We start from the raw sequence: 19737 nt of genomic DNA, 5'->3' as shown, positions 1-19737 counted from the left end.
TAACTGAAGTGTGACATTTAAATCCTCCTGAGAAGAGATTCCTACCTGATGCACCAGAAGTTCAGCCACCTCCACATGATTATTAAGAGCTGCCAGATGCAAGGCGGTATAACCATCATCTTTTTTCTCATCAACAATCCACGGTCGTGGTAACTTGGACAACAACACACGCATTGCACTGAAATAAACATGCAGAGATGGCATAAATGCACATATAATGTATTTGTTGAATGACAATGGGCCAACAGTAAAACAATATTCATTCTCAGAACTACAAAGTAGTAGTAGCTAAAATAACATCAGTATTTTTTCAAAAAGAGAAAGCGGATGAAAAGTTATACCAACAGTTCCAAAGCATAATAATTTCATGTTCAGTTCCTTGTAGTTAAAGTGTACAAACAAACTATACAATACTCAAAACAGAGTGTGGGAATCAGATTTTTTTCAGAAGAATGTTATCTAGCAGTAAAAATTACCTTAGAAAAAAGTATTCACACAAATGCTGAAACACAGACAACAGAAGTTGCTCTCCCTCAAAATCCCTATAGCATCCTTTACTTAACTATTTAACGAGCAAGTTCCACTACATTAGATTCTTTAAAATCATCACTTTATAAACTGATGCCATTGGCTGTAACAGTTAAGACTTCCAATTTCTGAGATAAAACTGAGGTAAGACCTCTTAGGCACAGACAAAATAAATGCTGAAACCATAAAGTAAATATTAGGTGGAATATTCTAACATATAGTGGCTGAGTATAACACACCATGGCAGTGTCTAGTACTCCACCCTACTTCTGTATGTGCTTACCAAGATGTGTACCAAAGGAAGGGGATTTATTATCTTACACCTCAAATGCAAGGGTGGGGAAAAGCAACTCGATCACTAGAGTATTAAAGCAGACTGAAGTCCATGAAGTCCAAAGACTGCAGTGTTAAGGGTATTAATAACACAACCCTAGCTAAACAAATTGTTTCATCTTTTATTCTCTCAGAAGTACACTTCTCTTAAGTTCACGTGTCTTCACTTAATTTTGGAACAGGTAAGTAACCAAACTTAATCCCCTTATTGTCTTATCTTGATAAACAGCACAGGCAGCTCCCTTACAACAGTTCCTCAGAGACAAACAGAAAACCAGAAACTGCTATAATCTTGTGCCAGGAAATCTCTTCTGTCATCTGATCTTTCCCTACTGTTGAAGCAACATGCCATTTACAGGAGAAACAGAGCTTCTTCACAAAATTCAAGCTTTAAAGTCCAAGTTAATACTATGTAATGCAAGTGGAACCACTCAGTCACAGAATGCCTTGCAAGGCAGATACTATAACTGAATTAAACAGTTCTTCATTAGCCACCTGATATTGAAAATGTGGAATCTCAATAAGCCTCAGAAATATCCTCATAAAATGAGCCTCTCAGCTTTTACATAAAAATATTCTCAACAGACAGAAATAAGATGACTGCGCTGTCAAGTAATAACAGAGCTCCTAATTCATTCCAATAACCTGCTACCTTGAACATCCACACCGCCTAAGCAGTCTTCACTCCTAAGCTCTCTTTCAGAGCAAGCCAACAAGTGTTCCTATAAAAAACAAACAAACAAAAAGCTGTGGCTCTAGGGATTGCTCACTCCAATGAGCCCTCCTGAAAAGCAGAAGTCAAGAGTCCACGGGGCAGACTACTGCACCAGTAAGAAAGTACACTCCTTCCTACACGCTGCTTGGATGCTGTCCTAACAGACCCCGACTTCTTCAGCATCTTCATGTTCTGCTACTGCACTGAGTACGCAACATAAATCCTCAGTTTCACACTTAATACACCATCCTGGCAGTTGCAGGATAACAGTCACTTTTTTCCCCCCAGATTCAGAGTATCTGAAGGAACCACAACTAAGCAACTGCATCTTCAGGCCGCAGGATCACCCAGGCCCACCAGAGACCCATGACCAACTGCTACGTAGAGCGTCCACAGCCAGTCTGCTCTGGAGGTTTGTCCTCCGCGGAGTGGACATCAGCACTTGGCCAGGAACTGAATGCGTTTTGCAGTCTGTGGGGTATCTCAGTCTTTTTAGACTCCATCATAATTGCAGCTTTCTTGAGGTTAAGCAAATAAATAAGAAACCATTCTCAGCCTCTTAGAATTTTTTGTTTTCCTGGCAGGACTAAGCTTCTCACTTCCTCACAGTCCAAATCACTTATAACACAGCAAAATAAGACAACAACACTTAACAGATTGTACATTGCTCATTGTGAACCATTGCTCAGCTTCTATTCATAACACCTTCTACAGCTCTGTCACACGCTAGAAAAAAGATTAGAATATTTGAAAAAACAAAACAAAACAACAACCAAAAACTACCAACATTAATTCTTTGAGAGATTCACTTATGCAGGAGTTTCTGAAATTAAGGATCTATTTTAGTAAAGCACAAGTTACCAAAGCTTTAAAGAAATGTGGCAAAACAAATTAATATTACTTGCATTGATAAACATTAATTTATTTTGTAATGAAATTAGTATTTTCAAACCTAGGATATAAACAAGTCTCCAGTTCACAACATCAGAACTGCTTTCTAGCTGCATTAGAGGAAGCAAGTCTGGAGCACGGTGGTTCGCGTCATATCTGGACTGCACCTGGGAACAGCACCATCAGCTCTTCAGAAAGCCAGGCTGATACAGAGCACACCTTGGGAGCACACGATACCAGCAGCACAACAAACCAGTCTGCTTTCAATAGTGGCTTCCCACAGGCTGTCATGTCATGTAAGCTCTTTATCTTCACCTCCCAGGCTCAGTTCTTCTGAAGATCCCATAAAGCTCTAGAGTATCTACTGTGGATTGTCGAAAAAGCACAACAAAAATTACCTGACAGTTCTTTATGACTGACAGAAGCAATATGAGCACTGTAAGTGACCAGTAAAAGGTGAGGCAACAATGACCTAAGAAAAAAACCCAAGGCCAAAAAAAATTATTTTTTTTTTTTTTACGACTTGAGGAACACTATGAGAAGGCACCAACACTCAAATGTGAATTTCTCTAATGATAGCCAGCCTGTCTCCAAAGTAGCTCGAGTCACTAAACACGGAATCCTCCTAACCAACTCAGATATTTTGTATCCTTTTCTTCAGTAAGGAAATCAGGCAACTGCCAAATCCACAGATAAATGAAATAAAATTTAAATTACATTCACACACTTTAACAGATACATTGAGAAGTGAATATGCTTCAGAAACATTGTTGCTATTTCTTTAACACCTCTCATCTTTGAGACAAAAGTAAGAAGTTAATTGACTTAGTATTTTGTATGCTACGAAAAAATTCACTCGTCCTAATATTTGCAAGAACACCAGCCTTACCAGATCCTCTTTCAATTTTTTTCCTATTTAGTTTGCTTTCAAATACTAGGAAAATTTTCAACTGTAAAATACTTGGGGGGCTAAGACTGCATCTTGTTTTCATATAAATGAGATGCCTGCTACATTTTTGGATGCTTTTAAAATGCATTGGTCCTATTGAAAGAACAGAAGGACCAACAAAACAAACAAACAGCTTCTATGCGTAACAGATTTTTATCTTACTTTTCATAGCAAAGCATCAGAGGGCCAGTAACTACTCCTCAGTTGGTTCTGCCTATGCAAGTTAGAGACCACATCTCTCTCTTCCATACTCTGCTAAATTACTGGATAGCAGGATGGAAAGACAGTTTTATGGACATGATACCTTAAAATTCTGCAAGATATTAATATGCTACAAATGCCAAATTCTTTTTTGATCCTCAGTGGCTGCATCCTACTTCGCATTAGCTTAGAGGTAGTTTCTATCAATGCACAAGATCCTGTTCCTTCACGCTGCAGACTTCCTTCCTACAGCTACTCTATTTTGCAGGATTTTCTAGAGCTGCTGCCAAAATTTTGACAGCTAAGTGGCTACCATTCAGAACAGTACTCAGTGTAACAGGCATGCATTGTATCATAAAAAGTCATATTAGTGAATTAATGTTGCATGCCAATACAATTACACAGTAATACTTGATTCACTTTTCCACACAAAGTATTAGAGAAGCCACTGAATTTTACTGCTCCATTTTCAGGACCACAACACAGATGTGGTCCTGAAAATTTGCTTTTATCTTGTGTACATTAAAACAGGCCACAGGCTACTTTCACTGTAACTGTATTGAAAAGATCAAGAAATCAGCAAATTTAACAGTAACCCTGACCATGAGACGATTCGCTGCTACCAACTGCAATTTGACTGCAGAATCATTTCAACAGGGAAGGTTGGGGGTTTGTGGGATGGTGGTGGGGTGGGTTTGTTTGGCCTTTTGGGGTTTGCTTGGTTTTTTTTAAAAGAACAGATACTTAGGAATAAAATAAAAAAAAAATAGAGGCTATTTCACAATCAGCATAAGCACATTTAACTTAAATTGCTACTGAAAGACACAATCCCACTTTTCCCTGCACTTCAATTCCTGCGCTATGTTGGCTCTACAGACACGTCACTGTCTAGTGAGTGAAGCAACCTGCCAGACTCTCAATTTGGCATGTTTGCTTTCAGACAGATCAATGAGATAATCCAACTTACCCTGTGACTTCACGATCACTAGAAGTGATAGAAATAAGGAAATGATGAAGCTAGAGTTGCAGGGAGGGCAGACTGCCCTTTCCAGAAGCAAAGTCTTAGATCAGCATAAACTTATCGGGAATCGTATCTCCAGGGGTTGTAACGATTCAGTGCACTTCCTACTACAAGCTTCTTTACTGTCCTGCTATTCGCCTCCCTCAGGTCAGCTTTCCACTGTCCAGTGTGACATGGTTTCACAACATATTTTACAGCAATCCTGGCTTGAAGTATTCTCCCCCGCCTGCACACACCTTCTTCTCCACTTATTCCCACCCCTGGCTCAGCTAAACGTGTTCATCTGTTTCCTGTTATATCCTTAAACGGTTGAAGGAACAGATCAGATTTAAAGACAGTTTCCATTGCAAAGCTTTCTTTTAAGGCTGTATAGTATGACGTGCATTTTAAAACACAGCTAGAAGCAAGATTACTTTTTACTAATGCTGTTCTTGTCCACCTCTGCTCAAGAAACAGAAAAAGTGGTCCCAACACAGCATCTAAAAAGCCACCGCTTTTTGTTGGATTATTTCTTATACAGAATAGTACTCTGAGCCTGCTCACTGTGAAGCCAAAGAAATATTTGTACCAACACAGTGCAAGAAGTAACACAGGAGCAGGACAGTGCTATTTTTGGCAACGATATGATCGTAAGTGCACATCAGCACACAACTTGAAGCCAAATCAGTTCCCTGATCTGGTTCACACCATACTTGCTGTGCAGCACAGGGAGTTACGCTGGAAGAACGAAGAAGGAAGTATCCCTCAGGAACAAGTAACAAAGAACAGATTAATACCTCAGACTGGTATTACTGAGCACTCTGTATCATGAAATGAGAATTCAACATTTTATACCTGACTGATGGCTTAGTTAGCGTAAGTTTAAGCAAGCAGGCAGTTTCCTTCTTTTTGTCTCTCATTATTTTCAAGTATCTCTTGGTATTTGAAAAATTGATTTCAATATACATGAAACTAAAGAAAGAAACAATGAGGTATATAAATTTACATGGAATTCACAAAAACATATCCTGTATTAGCCTAGATCTTACACCACAATTTTGTCTTCAGTGTATGATTATGAAATTGAAGAAAGAGAAATGAAAAAATATGACTTTTACCAGAAAGCTACTCTGCAACAGAAGTTACAGGATAAGCAGCTACCAAGCACAGGACAAAGTCAACACAAAAAGAGGAAGCAAGGAAAGTATAAATCCAAGATAGCAGTCCGTTCAGGACTTTGCAATTCACTCTCTACCCTACAGTACTGATCTTCAATATATTAGTATCTACTAATTACATCAATATTCACTGAGATGACATTTTCATTTAATAAGTTTGTTTAATTTTAGATTAAGAGATTTTCAGCTTTTTCACTCCTCTTGCTCCTGAGCAACATAAAGAATTTTGTCTGAAAAATATAGATAAATTCTTGAAGTATTTGGGTTCCTGACTTTTGTATTTAAATGGCTAAATTTCAGTTACTTTATGCTTTTCTGAAGAAAACATTGCATATACTCCCTATGAATAAGAAAATCCCCCTTTTCTGTTTGGAATGTGTGGTTATTGGTCTTGTTATAGGCCAATTTAGCATACATGGAAGTCAGGTTAATGGACTGAGCTGTTGACTTTTTTTTTTATTCTTCTCTTCTAAAACATTTGAGTTTTTTCAAAGAATGGTAGCACCTAATTTACACATGCATTTATTTTTAAAAGTAATTTTGCAGCTAAGCATTATAAACAAAACACTATAGAATTATTAAACCTAATACTGTGGAATTATACGAATTTACTAATTAAAGCAAAGGTATTTGTTTTTCAAATAATTTCTAACTTGATTTGAATATGGAAATGCGGGGCCACAAATCAGCACCAACTTCTTATGTATACAGTAACAGTATGATTTGCAGCTGAAAACTTAAAACTAGGTGTACACAAGGCCGCTTAGACCTCAGGTTAAACCGCATGTCGTTACTCATGGCATTTTTCACTGACCACGAAACCAGGTTACACAACCTGCCGTGGCAGCGCAGGATATTTGTTGTTCTCTATCTGCGTGAAGTCTTTGCCTTGCTACTAGGAGGGCTGCCTTTTTTTTTTTTTTCTTCTCTCCCCCCCCCCCCCCCCCCCCCCATCGTTTCTAAGTATAGTGACAACCTCATCGGGGTTTACTAGTAGCAGCGCAAGCTCAGTGAAAACCTGGGAAATTTAACTGGAAACACGAGAGTGCGCTTTATTTGGCAGTGCTAAAAAAACCTGGGGACAAATGGCTCAGCGGCAGTGCAAGTGCAGGCTGCACAATCAATAGGCAGAGAGCCGGATAGAGGCTCCCTCCGCCGCCGGATCGACAATCGACAGCTGAGAGACTATTTTTTGCAATGGTTGACTAAATATGGTCAGGGAAGAGAGAGGCACAAGAGAGCCTGTTTGCCTGGGAGTGCATGTTTCAAATGCTTAGCTGCCTATAAAGCCGTAACAGTTTTGCTCGTGTCCTCTGAGTGGGAAATACGGTCAGTGTCTTCTGTAGCGTGCGTGCGGGAGCCCTGACCTCGCTAGCAGACTTGACCTCTGAAGATGGAAAGTAGCTTCAACACAGACCTGCCTACAGTTAAGCCTGGAAACATAACCTCAAGCAAGAAAAGATGCAGTGCAATATCTAAGGAACTAGAAGAAACCAATATTTGCCGGGGGAGGGGGGAGACGATTGCGCTCTTTTTTTTTTGTGCCTTTTTTTTTTTTTTGGAAGCAACTCCAACTTTTGGGGGCTCGGTTTGGTTTTTTGTTGTTTTGGTTTTTTTTTTTTTTTTCCCCTTTTTGCCTGTGATTATTTTCATCTGACAGTGGGCTAAGTTCACCTTCCCTTGGCTTCCTAGCATCTATCCTTGGAGTCTTAACTCTCAGTCCAGCAGACATAAGGTATAATTTCTATACAACATCATCCATATTTTAGCATTCCAAGAAAGGCAGCAGGTGCCAATTAGGCACCGGTCTTTATGCTTTTTTTTTTTCTTTTGAGTTTTATCTATTTAAGGTGGTGAGGTACTGTATGCACCGACATTCGCCCCCCCTTGCCTCCCCCCTCCCCTGTAATGAAGAGCTGATTCAGCGAATAGAGTGAGAGAGCACTCAGGATGAGATGGCTGCTGCTGATGTGTCTCTAGGTCATTACCTCTCTTCCAACTGCAAATGCTGCATGATACTAAGCTTACAGGTAATAGAACATCAGGAGACCTACATTATTCTGCACGTTTAAAGGATGCCTATGACTTTCTGCATGTATAACTTATTTACTAGAATGTTTTTTTTATTGTTATATTAATCCCTCTACTCTGGGAACAGCTTAATTTTGAGTGTGTTAAAGTACCAAGCATTTGTAGTGTAAAGAGCAGGTTGAAAGAAAACAACATTAGTCCAAATTTCATAGCAAAAAAACCCCAACTTGCTTGGTAGGCAGAATTCTTTTTAAAGAAGATAAACTCAGAAATTGCAATGCCATTAACTGATCGTTCCTTTTAGTGAAATATATTCTTATCTTCCTATGCACAACTAAAAAAATTACCAACTTTAAAAAGAAAATCTAATAAACAGCGTGGTAGTGCAATGCTGAGTTCTCAAGTAGGTCTAAGCAAAATTTTCAAGGTGCTTTATCTCAGATGTACATGAAAACAACCTACTTAAACTAGAATGTGACTGCTGTGATTCTAATGCTGCATTGCTGTTTCTCCTTGTAGTACTGTGCTAGCTACTGCTACACTCTGATTTGCTCTCTATCAGCTGCACTAGGTTTTTGTCATGAGCTGCAGAAATTCTTACTTCCTCTGCTCTCAGCTCTTCTTACAACTATTACATTTACTATTACATTTACTAATTTACTTCTAATGCTGTAAAGACAAAGCCTACTCTTTACTGTAACCCCAATCAACTCCTGAAATGCAAATTAAGCAACCATAAGCTATATCTGACAGCCCCTTAGAAGTCAAACCCGTACTGTACATCAAATATTTAACTACCATTCTAAACCAAGGCACACAGAGTCTGATGAAACAGGGTTAAACTCAGGGCTTGTTTCTTTGAGGTTTGGGGTTGGTTTTTGGTTGGGTTGGTTTTTTTTTTTTAGTTCTCATAAATATTTCAAGTGTGGACAAGTTTTTGACTGAAGCAGGTGAGTGCCAATTTTAAAAAATGAGAAAAGCTGCTTGCAGAAGTGTTGAATAGGTATTAGTTTTCACATGTGACCTTCGGCCTAACAATCCAAATGCTGCCACAGCAGTTAAAGGTTGTTTTCTTAATTCAATGTCATCATCTTTACGATAAGCAGGATCACCGGTGGCATGTGCTGGGGTTTGTTTTGTTTTTAAACACAGTGAACTACGGAAATACGTATAAACCTGCAAAGAGTTTGCAGAATACCGGATGGGACGCAAAAAGCACGGAGGTGGGATTGGGGAGGGTAGGAAAATAATTTTATAACTGCCATATTAGACAAGTCTATACTTCCCTTCAGGACACTAGATGTAAACTGTACACCAGCACGGAAATCTGCTAGAAGACCTGAGAGGAAGCTGAAGGTTTTTTTACAGTGGAATACAACTACGAATTCCAAGAAAACATGTTGCAAAGGTACCAGCGATTCAACTCTCCACTCAAACGTGGTCACTCCGAATGAGGCTGCAAAAATCTGGAAAAGCACTTCTAATGTCCGTGCCATCCCAGAACAATGAACTATAACCGGCTTTAAGCCACTGTGCAGGTAAATTGCATTACAAAGTTCAGTTACAATAAGTAGTTTATTTTCTACCATCAGTTTATCATAACATTGTTCTTCCAAACAATTGTCAGCCTGAGTTTGACCTAATGACAGCAACGGAAAGCAGCAAAATACTTTTCAGATTCATCTGACAGGTAGTCGAGCAACTCTATGTGTACCTGCTCAGAGTACATACTTCTTTATGTACCCATATGAACATACAATGCTATGGAATGTAAAGAAGTATGTATTTTTGGCAGGCACAGAACGACCAGTAAGAGGAAACTAAACAGCTGTTGGAAGAAACAGGTTTCCCTCTTGTTTGAATGACATTCATGTGACAAATTAACTTGCTAAGGGTCAGCTGGTATTGCCAAAATAACTCATACTTGTTAGTAACGTATCACAAAACATTAAATTAAGTGACTATAAAAGTGGGTAGGAAGAATCGTTAACAGCTGATAAGCAGAACATTAGTTGTAAACAAAGAATTTAAAACAAGGCTGGAAATGAACCCTTGAAATGCACCGATTAAGATTGCAGCATAGCTGCAAAATTTATCACAACCACTATTCCTCACTTAATAGATCCTAAACTAATCTTAAAAGTCTGATTATCAAAATGTATCTCATTAAAAACAAGCCATTGCTCTATTAATCACAGCCAGTTCTGTGTACTTCAGACAGTAGTATTTAAATTTACATCTACCATAGAATATTTAATCTACAGGTTGCAACTACAGCACAAGCAGAAACAGCTAAGAAACTAAGGCTGTGATTTCGAGAAAAGGATAGCCAAAATAATTCAGTATAACTTATGCAATTTAATATATGAGACTTAAGTTAGAATTTTCTCCAAATCAGCACTTATTATGCTCACTGAGCTCTTCGATACAAAGTGCAGTGTCAGGTTTATGCACAGAAAGTGACAATACAGAGATTTCTAGGCCACAGTTGCTAGTCAGCAGATTAAAGCTATTGACAGATTCCTAAATGAAAACACAAATGACAACTACAACCTAGAAGGTAAGTTATCTTAAATACTATTTTCAAATAAGCTGAATTTATTTTAAATCAAGATTTTTTAAAATTGGCCATGAAAACAGGCCTTTGTAGCATCCAGAAAATTGTAAGAACTACATAAGAAGTAGGCCTACAACAGTTTTAAGTTCTAGAAGCGGTAGTAATTAAAATATACCAGCACATACCATCCCTAAGTAAAGGCACTCAACATCAAATTCAGGAATAAGGGAAAATATGAGGAAAGACCTCCCGGCTCATCAATCCAGCCATTCCTATTTATGACACCAGCCTTCTAAAAGCAGTTATTAAATAGGATATGTCCATGATAAGTAGGCACATTTGGCCCAGATTAAAGATTCTAACTGTACCCCTGTGCTTACTAAAATGTCTGGGAGAAAAAAAAAAAAAAGAAAAAGAAAAGAAAAATAAAGGCAATGCACCATTTTTAGATAGAGAATCTTATTTTCAAATACTCATATAATTCTCAAATACCTAATACTATACATAGCCTGCTATTTTTATTACCTGAAACTACAGAATAACATATTCACAAGAAGAAACATTATCTTAGAGCCATTTACATAAAATATTAACATTTGTTTTAAAGCTATTTCTCTTACGAGCAAATATTTTGGCATGAAGACTACAGTATCTTAACATTTAATTTAAAACCTGGTTTCTAGTGGGAAACAAATCAAATTGCAGTAGCTTTTCTAAATGCAGCGATGCTACTGAACTTGATCATGCTCACAGAAGCAATTTAGTATTACCAACAGCTTTACAGAGGGGTTAATTGCTAAGTGTTTACTTCTTTTCCTGAAGAGTTCCTGTCCCCGCCACCAATTGGTTGGCTTCCACTATATAACAAGACCAACTTTTTAACAGCTTAAGTTTATTTTGAAAGGTTTTGGTAACAATTCATCATGTTGTGTTCTTTCTTGTCATCTTTGTATAACATTGCAATGCTATTCTGAAACAAAATGACAGTTCAGAGTGATACAAAAGTTAAAATTATATGTTGACATTGCTTCCTGCTAGTTCATGTTAGCATATCTCTAAGAATACATATCCAGTCACTCTAAAATGTCACATCCATCACTTAGATCAGCTGTTCAATTTTAACTGAGCACACGCTGAACTTTGGGCATCTGCTGACACAGTTGTAACTCAAACATTTCAACTGTGTGACTGACAGGGATAACAGATGCTGACATTATCAAATGCTACACGGCTTTTTTTCCACGGCCGTTTTTTGTCCCGATATGGCCAGTACATGAAACTGTATTGCCATCCAAAAGCGCACTTGAGCAGCTGTATCTGTAAAACAGTTCCTGTATAACTGGTAAAAATAGAAACTAATTTTATAGCCATCTTTAATGCTTAAGTCCAAGTGACACACCTGCTATGTTTCTATTAGAATACATGGTGTTGGGAATATATTTACATAAATCTTTTCACCAGCATCAGACTATGCAACAAACAGATGTAGACTACACTTGACATACTCATTACTAGTGAATGGCTTGAACTAAGGTTGCCCCCTACTTCCCACTGCAGTCAAAGCTCAAAAAGAATTCAGCATACAACAGTAAAAAAAGCTACGTGAGCATGCACAAATTAATTAGGAACCTCAATTTAGAAGAAATCAGATGCAACCCCCAGATAATTCTTTAAAAGCTGTATTTTTCTGGCATTAAATGTTTTTGCGTATATGATCAGGGTGAAACAAAAAAATTATCTATCCTGCTATATTATATAATCATTCCTAAAAAGTTAATACTAACCAGACATATAGTAATGGCATTGAAAGCACTTGACATTTACACTTGTGCTAGCCAACTACAGCATTAAAGCAGCTGCAAAAGGGAACCTGCCAGAAAATGAATGGGTGGGAGGGTGGGGGAGAAACCGAAACCTTCTTCCCCAGTAAAGCTTAACATAAAGAGGCAAGGGAGCTCTACATGAGTAGAAATTGTAAAACTACTGTTTCTGGTCACTACTCTAGAATTTCATTACTGCAGACAGAAAAAACTTAAAACTGTAACTATAATTTAATTTGGGACTCAAAGAGCCTCAAGGAAAGGAACAAACCTGGATACTGTACAGGCCTTTCTGGCGCATGGCTTTCCATTTTGCCACCTCCAACTTAGTGAAGGAATTAAAATTTGCATTGTCTAGAAACAAAACACGTAACACAGAAGAAAGCCACATGTTCTCTGTGAACCCTTCACATACTTAAAAGCATGTCACTGAATTATAACCTTCCTGCACTCCAATGCTTTGCTAAAGCTGGTAAAATGGAACCAAATCACCTCTTCAATGGATTTGGTCCCCTTCAACCAGCTGTAGCTATGCATTGATCACTACAGGATTTCTCATATTTTTAGAACTGGACACTAAGTCTGCTCAGAGTAATTATGCAGTCCTCTCTGCAGTTGAGTTCAATCATTCTAGGCAGTTCAAAGATAGAAGGTAACAAGAAGTAGAGTAAATTCTGTAGTCCAAAATTTCAAGGTTGTATTTGTAAATAAACAGCTACTGGTGGTTAATATTCTGTCCATATTCAGTGAAAACTGATCTCCTATAACATTTATAAAGAAGATAGGTAAACAGTGAAATAAACACATTTTCCAATGATTTATTGTCTCTTGTATTTTTCCTCAAGTCTGTTGCCCTTTGTAACAGAACTGACCAAAAAACCTGATCAAAGAGAAGCAATCATGAACAGTATTGGCAATGGAGGGAAAGTCTGCTCTCTGGGCACCTCTCTTCGCATGCCCCTCCCCCCCACTTTTTTTTTTTAAATTGCACAAGGGAGGAAACTCCACAGGGTGGGAATTGTATTTGCCATCTCACACATGTTAGGCATATTATTTACTATTTAAAGATAATAAATTTGTCACTGACCTCAACAGCTACAGGCTAATCTGCCATCTAATTATAGGTCTACTCAGAGATTATATTCTTTCTCCAAATCAACTTGAATAAGAGTCTTCTTTCAAACCATTTGCTGACACAATACTTTAATAAGAGGTTTTAGGAGCACGTTTTTGCACTCAGCTTCAACCTACACTTAGTGTCAGAACTGCAAATATGAGAGCAAAAAATCCCTTTCACTGGTTTAGAAAATAATTGTACAACTCAACTTGTCTCTGTGAGGACCTCCACAACAATACACCACAAAAGTCCCTGAGACACTCATTAACACTAAGCACAGGTGAGAAACCCCACCTCTCACATTCATCACTAAAATCAGTTAAAAATTCCACTGCCAACCAGTTAAATGATCTGCAGGTCTAAAAACAAGAAGAAATCTACTAAAGACAACCATGGGAAAAAAGGTATAATTCCATTTTAAACGATAATATCCTACTTGCTAGTTTATGAACATAAAGATTACATACTTCTTGCTATTGGACAGCAATATGAAATCTGCATCGTACCCCAGTATTTTAATTTTTTTAAAGTCCAGCAGAATTTATTGCTCTGAAGAACTAGTTGTACGCATGTGCAAAGTCAGGTCAGCTCTAAAAGCAGCCTCTATTTAAGATGCTAGCTGCAGTGTGAATAGCGCTCTCTTCACAAGATACAATGCAAATCTAAAACTAACTGGGGCAACGGATATAAAATACGCCTACACTTCACAGTCATGTCTTCAGCTCAAAACTCTGAAGTCACAGGTATGTGAAGAGATCAAACATAACCAAGAGTTGATAACATAGCAAAAATAACCAATCTGTACAGCATTTTCAAATTTCACTCTCCTTTTTTCTGTCTGAAAAAATCTCATTACCGCTGAAGAGGCAAAGTCTGCCAAGCTTTGAGGTTCACAGTACTTGGAAAGAAGTCCAAAATAAATGCATTTTTAATATGACTGACAGTTAAAAATCATGAACAAGAAACCACGTATTAAACAAAATCTTAAATTCCCCACACTTCACTTAAAATTTCTTTTTAGCTCTCCCCCCCATGCACAAATTTAAAGCTACCTACAGCATAAACTGAATAATGCCCATTCTACATTTCAACATGATACACTGGCACGAAAAACAAAAGTTCTGTTTCTGTACCAATTCACAAGGCCTGAAGAGAAGCAAATTATTGAAAGGAGAAATATTCCACTAACAATAGGATGCTCTCCAAAACACACTATACCTTGACTTCTGGAAAACACTGTCAAACTGTAACAGAAGATTAAGTGCTGAGAAAATCTAAGCTATTTGACATAAATCACTATCTTTCCTATAATATTTGTCTAATATTCAAATGTTTAAAATAGAATATATTTATTTTCATATGGAAAATTAAAAACTTTCTAATGTTCTTCTTGGCATAGTTTGTGTGGGTTTTTTTCTTGGAGACCTATTTATTTCCCTACTGTTAGTAAAGGTCAGAACTCAAGTAAGAAACAGAATAGGTTTTGCACTGAAAATGAAATTGTTTCCAAATACCTATTTGATATCAACTGTAAAAAATTCTATAGAAATCTAGTTCACTTTATTGTGGCATCCATGCCACAATACTTAACACATGCATTTATTTTATTATCATTAACAAGTAAGATGGATGCGGACTTTATCAATACCTATGTACATAGCAAGTATTTTATTTTTGTAAGTGTAGATATACACGCATGCACACATGCTTGTATACATATATGAATATATGTTTAACTTTTATAAAATAACATTTACAAAATAACATAATATATTTATATATTTGACCTCAAGGGGAATTTAGTGCACTGTATTCCATATAAGTCACAAAACCTCCAGTTTAGGTGAAACAGAAAAGCTTAGATTAGGAAAGATAGGTCCTTAAGTAAGGTTTTAAGCAGAATATATTATGTACTGCTTGTGACCCATACCAGCTACAAGCTAAAGTTCGGGGGTTATTTTTAACAGTGTTTTAAATAGCTTGTGCTTAGTGCATTTAATAGATTAGTAATATCCGTTGTTCTGTATCAAACCAGAAAAACAAAGTGGCAAATATAAAACCTTTGGTTTCATTCAGAAACAGGCCGGTGGTAGAACTACAGAGTCAACAATGAAATAAACAACTATCACTGAAGACTTAAAGAAAATAAAATTTAACTCCTAAATGAATCAAACTATTATAATGTTTTGGCTGGGGGTGGGGGGAAAAATTATTCAAAATAGAATTATTTTGGTTTTATTTTCATTAATTTCTTCCCAGGCTGATGTGTAAAACATCTAATGCTGTGAACAAATGAAACTACTACTGGACACAACATTCTCTCTTTTTACATGCTTCAGAAGTGCTCATATATAACTGCAATCAAAAAAACAGACATCTAACAGCTTTAGACATCTAACTGGTTTAGATGCAAGTGAAACCACATGCATGGGGGGAACCTATACACGGTTCAAATCGCTAATATTGGAAATATTTGCCTATTCTTTTAATAAAAACTGTTGTAAAGGAGAGAGGACTCTGGGAAAAACTGCACTGTGCCTCACATTCTACCAACCATCAAACTGACCCAGTCTGAACTACAATTTGGATCCCTCCATCAAAGAAAAAGCCTGCCGCTCCTTAAAACCTTCACTCACAGAAAAATCTTCAGCATCTCTACGAAGAGCTTTTTTTCCATACACTTTCCCTGCATCTCATATTCAGATCGCGACTACGCAAACCAACTATCACAATAGCCTAAGGAAAGCATCACAGAACAAAACCAAAAAAATACTCCACCTAGGTAACTGGAGACAGGAAACAGTATTCCTGGCTAACATAATGCTGTTATGTAAATATGGAGAATTCACATTAAGAATTTACCAAGTCAGACTTGAAAGTATTGTCTTCTGAATGCCAAAAATAAGCCCCCTTACCTAGGTCCTTGACATGTTGTCTTACAGACCTTTTATGAGCACTGTAGAAAACTGTAAACACATTTATTGTTCCTATTAACATCTCCAACCACTACTTCTATTTTGTAAAGTGTGATTCCATTCCAAATACATAAATACTTATGTTTACTTTTTAACTATCAGTTTTGGTAACTGTGTTCTAAGACACTAACCCAGATTTTATTCCCATATATTAATATACAGCCTTATTTGTCTAACTTCACTCAACTGAAAAGTAGAATTTAGTAGTAAAGTAAACAAGTAAAACACACACATTTCTTATTTCATTTAAACTATACTGAATTCTCCACCATATGATAAAATATTATTGAAGTCTGGCTAGAATGACGGCTCTGAAGAATACCATTTACCCACAACATGATAAGTAACCAGCAATGCAGCAAGTTTTCCATTAAGTTCTATCTACGCAATAGTTTTTGAAAGCTATCTTAACTGAAGATTGAATGTAGATGTATAGTATGCAGCTAGCATAAAACAAATTATGCCTTAAAAGTAACTTTTTCAGATGAGATGCTATATAAAAGCTGAAATAAGAAAGTCCTTCTATACATAAAGAAAACAAAATTAAATGTTTCTTATACTGACGAACACAATTTAACGCAACAATCCTAAGATCACTTTAACCGCATGCTGTATTTCATAATTATTCAGAAATAAGTACTCCTTAAAAACTCAAATCCCTTTCCCAGTTCCAATATTCGAGAAGGGAACCATTTTTACGAATCCTATATTAAGATCCCATCTTAAGATCTTACCTAACTTACTCATCAAAACATTTACTGGCAAAATTTTACAGCCACCACAGGAAATTTCCCAGGGATTTGGAGTTACCTTAATACAGCATTAAACTGAGCAGACTAGTAGTTTCATTCTAATAATGGCTTCCCAAGTATTAGAAAGATGCATATCTAAGCAACGTCAAAATTTAAGAAATATAATTACACACAGATTTAAGGATCTTTTGGAAGACTACCATAATTCTACCCTCCCCTGCACTTGTTTTCCTTTCACAAATGATAAAATAATCTTTAAAAACAAATCTTTACCTAGGGTTTCCTCTTAGTGCAGCGTGGTGAAGAGCATTAAACCCATTGTTGTTGGTAATAGTAACATCTGCTCCAGCTTCTAACAATACAGCAAGGATATCATCACGCTTTTTACTTATTGCGTCATGAAGTGGAGTGTCACCTTCAGAATCCTAAAACCAGAAACAGCTTACATCAATTTTTGCATGCATCCACATTAAAGAAAAAAGATGCTTAAATATCACTAGGAAAACTGACTACACAAACACAAAACAGCTCTTCAGACCTTAAAAGTATTGCTATACGGCAAAGTTCAGAGCAAGCTGCTTCTGATCTTTCTCTGGTTTTGCAAATGCTTCAGTGGGTAATCCTACTCAGTGCTCCAGTATTCTATGATTACACTACTACCAGAACTCAAACCCAGAGCTCAAGTATGCCTTGCATCTCATAGTACTGAAGACACTGGTGTAGACATCAAGTTCTCTATGCCTCATATCCAGATGGAGTTGATGCCCAAGTTACAATTTATGAGTCATAGGACAGCAACAAAAACTAACACAACAGAGAGGAGACTAGTCAGGCAGAAGATGACAGGGAATTTTAAGTAACGGATGCTAAGATTGAGCCAGCAATTAACCATGTAAAAGACAACACCAAAAAGACAGTGTGAAGTAAAAGCATAACAAATCAAAATAAAAAGCAGTCCAGGTAATAAACTTAGGCACATCTGCTGTTTTAACTGAAGCACATCACTTTCCATGAAGCAAAGGCCAGTGTCATAAGCAATATTAAGCTTTTAAACTTGTTTTAGCCAATACCAGATTACATTACACAAGGTACATGGAAATATTTCAGTGCATAATTGAACAGGCAAAGCATTTATATTTTTAGCTTGACATTTTATTTTTCAAATATCCCAAATAAGGGAAAAATGCTTTTTATTCCTAGAAGCATTTTGTACATTACTTATTCAAGGACCCAAATGGTTGGACTGAAAAGGAATACCCTAGACTATCAGTGAGAAAACACATCCATTTAAGCTTATTTGCTGCTATATAGGCAAACTCTTTAGATTTATGCTTCCAGTAAAATTCTAACACCATATAAGTCAGGAAGGCTTTTGTCACTGACACTGACTCAACTGCAAACTAACACAGGAGCTGAACATTTTAGCAATACAGTAATATGAAAACAAATCTTTACAGCGAGAATCAAAAACTGCCAAAGTGCCAGAAAATGGAAACACCTGAACCAGTGTGAACCAGTTTGCCAAAACTAATTTATGTAGCTTTTATTTTGTTTAATTGATCATATTTCCTGAATTTACTGTTTACAGACTACATATGTTTCTGTTTACACAGTGAATTGGCTTGAGTAGTAGAGTGCTGGCCAGTCAAATTCCAGTCATGCCTCAGTCTGTCTCCCCTCTCATCCACCAAATCAAATCGCCTACTCACATTTGCACATCGGAGTTCCTCAGCACATGCGTATGATCTCAAAGTTCATTATTTTCAATGACAATTATATTTTCCAGATGGAGGTCCATAACACCATTCTACTGAATTTTTCAGTCCAGACAGACTTCTATAAAGTCAGACACATCCACTTTGGCTACCCATATACCACGCATCATTATATGATATACAGTCACCCTTTATTTGGCCTAACACATCAGACTCCTTATAATATCTACTGTTCAACAAATACTAAACAGGGTCTGGATGGATGTTAGCTTGTTAACAGCTCAACCTCAACAAGAGCAAGACAGTACCTATAAAGCCAGGTGGAAGCAGATAAACAATCACTATATTCACTAATTTCAAGAAAGTTTGCTCATCATTTGTTATATGGATATACAGCTTCAAAAAAAAAAAATACCACTAATTGTTGACATGGCAAGACAAGGAGGTAAATGTGTTATTGCATATCTTGATTCACCCAGGACATTACAGCTTTTTCTTTGTTGCAAACCTCTTCAAACTTACCCATTCTGATTTGTTTTACTAATGCACTGCATGCAGCTACATTCAGCTCATACAGAATGTGGATGCCTGCTTATTTGATAGCAGGTTTCTACTCTACCTTCTCAACAGGAGGTTGCACTCATACCTCACAGCTTCCACCACATTCATTACAGATAAAAATCCCTGGGAAATTATGGTACTTGAGGCCCTATGCATGAGGGCTTTTTAGATGAAAGGCTGAACATTTAGAAGAGAATCTGGCTAAATAGTTCTTTCAATGACAGGTTAATTCTGAAAAAAGGTTTCTTTTAACACAACATTCCACAGTATCATCAGCCAAAAAATGCAAAGCTGTAGCTTGCAGAAGGAGCAAACAGCTGTGGATTCAATAGAGGAGGAATTAATCTAGAGAGAAAGTTAACAATTACAGATAACTACAGTCTGTGAAAATACCAATTAACATCAACTGCCTAG

General features: G+C 37.1%; 1 protein-coding gene across 1 annotated transcript in view; it reads right to left on the bottom strand.

Annotated features, from left to right (window-relative positions):
• MIB1 (MIB E3 ubiquitin protein ligase 1) overlaps positions 1-19737 on the bottom strand; it is a 77634-nt gene that overhangs the window by 21449 nt on the left and 36448 nt on the right. The window contains exons 12-13 of the mRNA XM_075704582.1: positions 17321-17472; positions 46-178 (exon numbers count right to left, since the gene is read on the bottom strand). Of these exons, the coding sequence (XP_075560697.1) occupies positions 46-178; positions 17321-17472 (285 nt within the window). The remainder of the gene's footprint in view (positions 1-45; positions 179-17320; positions 17473-19737) is intronic.

This window comes from Pelecanus crispus, chromosome 2 (genome assembly GCF_030463565.1).
Source record: "Pelecanus crispus isolate bPelCri1 chromosome 2, bPelCri1.pri, whole genome shotgun sequence".
Classification (NCBI taxonomy): Eukaryota; Metazoa; Chordata; class Aves; order Pelecaniformes; family Pelecanidae; genus Pelecanus; species Pelecanus crispus.
The sequence above is the reverse complement of the archived record's forward strand: the minus strand, read 5'-3'. Positions and strand labels throughout refer to the sequence as shown.